This window comes from Oryzias melastigma, linkage group LG16 (genome assembly GCF_002922805.2).
Source record: "Oryzias melastigma strain HK-1 linkage group LG16, ASM292280v2, whole genome shotgun sequence".
NCBI lineage: Eukaryota > Metazoa > Chordata > Actinopteri > Beloniformes > Adrianichthyidae > Oryzias > Oryzias melastigma.
In genome coordinates this window covers 18,069,521-18,073,893 of record NC_050527.1, presented here as the reverse complement: position 1 = coordinate 18,073,893, position 4,373 = coordinate 18,069,521, and the positions used below count along the sequence as shown (strand labels likewise).

Sequence of the window (4,373 nt, the reverse complement as noted above, 5' to 3'; positions counted from 1 at the left end):
CATCTGGATCAGTGTACCCCCCCCCGCCGAACCGAGTCAGAACCGCGACGGTGGTATCCACTGTCCGGTTCTATCAGGCAGATATTCCGCCCCACGCCTGGACCGAACCGCCGTAGAACCTCTGCTTACCTTCCAATCTGGGGTTCGTCTGGGTCGGGTCACGTGATCTCCTAATACCAGTATGAGCTCTTTCGAACCGAAACCGGATAAGGGCTGCTGGATCAAAGCTTTAGAACCGCCGGTTTAGTAAAGAGTGAAGACTGAGCCCTGAGGACGGAACCGGACCGGTTCAGTTCGGCTGGAGCTGAGAAAAAAGAATGTTTACCTGGAGTTAAGGTCCGTAAAACCGAAGAAAACACACACCCGGAACCCGCCGGCAGTCACGTGACCGCCAGGCGCTGTCACGTGTCTTTTGGTTGACGTCACGCCTGTTGTCCATGAAGGCCACGCCCTCCCACTCCTGCTAACTCTCCTGATGGCGGTTCTGTCTTTCTCCTGCTGAACTTCTGGACGTAAAGACCAGTTTGGTTCCAGAACCGTCCGTTCTCTGATCCACCAGGTCCAGTAGAACCCAGCACCAGAACCAAGGCTGGCCTTTTTTGTAAATGTAATTTTAGAATATTATTACTTATGTTTTTGTTGTCAACAGAGTCAATTGGGATTTTTTTATTTGCGTTCTTAAATCGTACTTTTAGAATGTTATATTTCTGTTCTTCATTTTTCAAGTGTTCAAAAAACTTCAAATGAAGCAAATAAAATCCTGAGAGTATATAAGTTATTTACAGTCGCGGTTCAGAGTAATGTACAATTTTCTATAGAAAGTTCAGTTTGCAATCCAGGTCTGAAATATAAAATTACCTGTAATTTAGAATTCAATGTGACAATTAAAAAAATGAAATACTAGAATATTATTATTTATTTATTTATTTAACCATCCAGATTTAAAACCTCTTTTCCAAGGACAGAATCAACAATAAATGTTAAACAATGAGAACAGAGTCACAATGACTAAATGTCATAGAGATGAGTCAAACACGTCTAATTTAAAGAGCTCTTAAAAGCTCTGGATCTAGATTTCCAGTGATGAAGCTCATTCTAAGACAACCGGCGGAGGCCTTCACGAAACGATTACAATTCGATTTTAAATTGTCGTGGCTTTTTCGTGTCATAATTCATTTTTCAGTTTACTATTCAATATTTCATAGTTACATTTCAATACATGGTTTTCTTTAAATTAATTTGAAAGAAAATGAAAATCCATTGCATTATAAAAGTTTATGCTGTTTTTGTGTCCGAATTCATATGAAAAAGCAGAACAGCGCCCCCTGGTGTAATGTGTTTTCTTTTATACAACATCAAGCTTCATTTTAGTAAACATTAAAATTAAAATGTAAAATAAACTTGTTAAATTGCTAAAAGTATAGTCTTAAACCGGCTGTACTGTCCCCTACAGGTTGAAATTGGTAGTACAGTTGAGTTTTGTGATTGGTCAGCTGGTGTAAGTCTCACGTTTCCTTACAGCTCCGGTGTAGAAGCCCCGCCCATCTTTGAACGCCAGGCCACAGCTGTAGATAAGTGTTGTCAATGTGATCCCCCTGGATAAATAAAGGTTAAAAAATCAAATCCAAGTGTCTATGTGTGTGATGGGGCTGTGGGCGGAGTCAGAGGTCAGGACTCCTCCTTTCAAGAGGAGTCATGAGGTGCTGATAAAAGTCACAACTAAAAGTCTAGAAACTTTCTACCGGATCACAGGTGACATTCAACACTCGGAACGTCCAGATGTGCTTTTACTTTGAAAAGTATCAAAATAAAAGTGAAATGAAGGAAATTTGATGCTTCAGAAACGCAGGAACTTCTAAGCCTGAAATGAAACTATCAGCAGCAAAGACAAAAACACAACAATGGAAAGAGGGCGAGAATATAGTATTTAATGACAATGACTAGAAAATAACACAAACAAGTCTTTGACAGCTCATCAGTCCATGTTTGTTTTGATGAACATCTCTGCAGACGTGAAGTCCACATGTGGACTGGAAAGCCAACCACAGAACCAAAAACAAAATAACCTTCAAGGTCACGTCTACAGATGAAAGGAAAACTTGGATCAGAAATACAGCGATTTGCTCCAGAGGAACCTCAAATGTAGATGCTTCACAGAGGGCTGTCGACCAATCAGAGAACAGCGGGGGGTAAACAACAGAGGCATCATCACTCTGCATGCTTTACTTTTGAAAGACTATAACAACAGCCCATTATAACTTTATCCAAACCACCAATGACAATCCAGTCTCACCTCAAACCAGAAGATGATCTTTCTGTGAAATCTAGAAGAACAACAAAGTATAAACGCAGAGTCATAGTGAAGTGGTCTTTTTCCCAGAAACGTTTTATTTAGAAATAAGTGAAATATGTTCTTACTGGGATGTCTTTATTAAACATGCAGTTTTCCTCAGTTTCACACCCATAACACACCCCGATCCACTGGGCGTGGCCATTAGGATAAATCTGGTCATTGACTGACCACACCCCCATGTATTGGTGTTGTTTTCTGAGACCCCCCCCCCATCCTGGCTTGAGGTATTTGGTTTATTGTTTGTCTTCTTTCATCTGATGAGCGTCTGTGCTGGATTCAAACCTGAAGAGGTCATGTGTCGGTGAAGGTTCTCATTCGTCCAGGTGATGCTGTCTAGAAGTTGAGTCATAGCAACCATCATGACTCAACTTCTAGACACTAAAGAAACTGAAAAGACTGCAGGTCGCAGTCTCTACGTCTAACATCTATGATGTGTTTTTTTCTATCACAAAGACGATAGGACTCAAATACTTGGACTCTAGTCCAGAACAGGCCATGAACCGGTTCACAGGAAAAACAAATGGGTTACTGTATTTGATCACACTGGTAAATAAGTTTCAAGAACTAAGCAAGCACTATGTTTATACAACACCATTCCTGCTCTGAAGAATTAGTCTCCAAAAGCATTTGTCCTGAAAACAAAGACCAGAACCTATGAAAAGTGTCTTCTGTCAGACCTGAAGCTACACAAGCGCTGGAACAACATCAAGAATCTCCAAAGTAGATTCTATCAGGACCTCGTGGGACCAAGATGCACCAGACCAGCTAAAATCCTTTCACATGGCAGTAGGCCTCAAGGGAGGAGAAGATGATGTACATGAGCCAAAGACTGAAAAACAGGCAAGAGGTGAGGATCTTGGGAACCCGGGGCCCACCGAGCTCTCCGCCTATTGAAGGTCGGCGGCGATAGATGAGGACAAAGATGCAAATAAAGGCGAAGATGGTGAAGAGTGTGACGGAGAATGCCAGCGTGCCCGGGTCCACTTTGAACTCTTCTCCCTTGCTGGAGTGGTAGATAGCCGCGATGGACCAAGCCACGCCGATTCCAAGAAAAACGTTGACGGCATTGCTTCCCGTCACGTTGCCGATCGAGGCGTCTGCATATTGGTCCTGGATGGCTGCCACCTTACTGGCAAAGGTGTCTGATGGAGAGACGACACAAGGATGAGTGGGACCAAAAACATCTTTCACCTGAATGGTTTCTGTTTACAATGTAAGATTTCAGAATTGGAACGGATAGAAAAACACACCGGGTACTGAAGTTCCTAGAGCCACAAACACCACAGCAGTCACAGAGTCTTTGAGGCCAATGGTGCAGCCAAAGTGCGAGGCCAGGTCTCCGATCACTGCCGTCAGCAGGCCAATGACCACGATGGAGATGACGAAGCAGGCCCAACCGTTCCAGTAGTCAGTGGGAGGAACGAAGGCAAACAGAAGCTTCCAGAAGACGGTGAGGAAGTGCATGACATAATCACAGCCAGAGGGCAGCTTCTCCTCACCGCAGTCCTCATCTTCATCACCTACAGGGAAGAGCAGCAGGACTCAGCTCCAGTTAGAACCGCTGCTTGTGGGAATCTGCCGTCCTCCTACCAGCGCTGACGGTGATTGCGTCCATAAACTGCTCCCTCCAGGTGTTTGTTCCAATCACCAGAGCCAGGTTGGTCTTCTTGATGAGTTTGTCCACAACATTCTAAACCACAACATTTAAGTGATGTCTGTGATTGAATCTGATGGCTGGAAATGTTCTATTTTCAGTCACTTCACATTACAGACATTAGAAGACATGAAAACTGGAGAACCTGACAGGGTCCGAAGCTGAAACTCTTCAGACAGACGTGATGTAGATCAAACCAACAGAAGATCTTGTTCTCTAAAGAGTCTTTAAAGTCTCACCTTGAATTCGTACGACTCCTCAACGATGACCTCCAGCCAGACGTGTTCGCCCAGCATCGGTCTGCCCATCTCTGCAATACGGCGCTCCTCCTCCTCCTTCTTTGTCAATGTCTCCTGACACACCCCC

At 43.7% G+C, this 4,373-nt stretch overlaps 2 protein-coding genes across 2 annotated transcripts in view; both read right to left on the bottom strand.

Annotated features, from left to right (window-relative positions):
• Positions 1 to 407, bottom strand: part of psen2 (presenilin 2) — a gene marked incomplete in the record, with an annotated part of 7,966 nt that extends 7,559 nt beyond the window's left edge. Inside the window, 1 exon segment of the mRNA XM_024267461.2 lies at positions 130 to 407.
• Positions 408 to 1,908: 1,501 nt separating this feature from the next.
• Positions 1,909 to 4,373, bottom strand: part of LOC112143462 (sodium/calcium exchanger 1) — a 10,731-nt gene continuing 8,266 nt past the window's right edge. The window contains exons 6-9 of the mRNA XM_036215877.1: positions 4,247 to 4,373; positions 3,944 to 4,043; positions 3,604 to 3,873; positions 1,909 to 3,495 (exon numbers count right to left, since the gene is read on the bottom strand). The exon at positions 4,247 to 4,373 is cut by the window's right edge and continues 1 nt beyond it. Of these exons, the coding sequence (XP_036071770.1) occupies positions 3,119 to 3,495; positions 3,604 to 3,873; positions 3,944 to 4,043; positions 4,247 to 4,373 (874 nt within the window). The 3' untranslated portion in view covers positions 1,909 to 3,118. The remainder of the gene's footprint in view (positions 3,496 to 3,603; positions 3,874 to 3,943; positions 4,044 to 4,246) is intronic.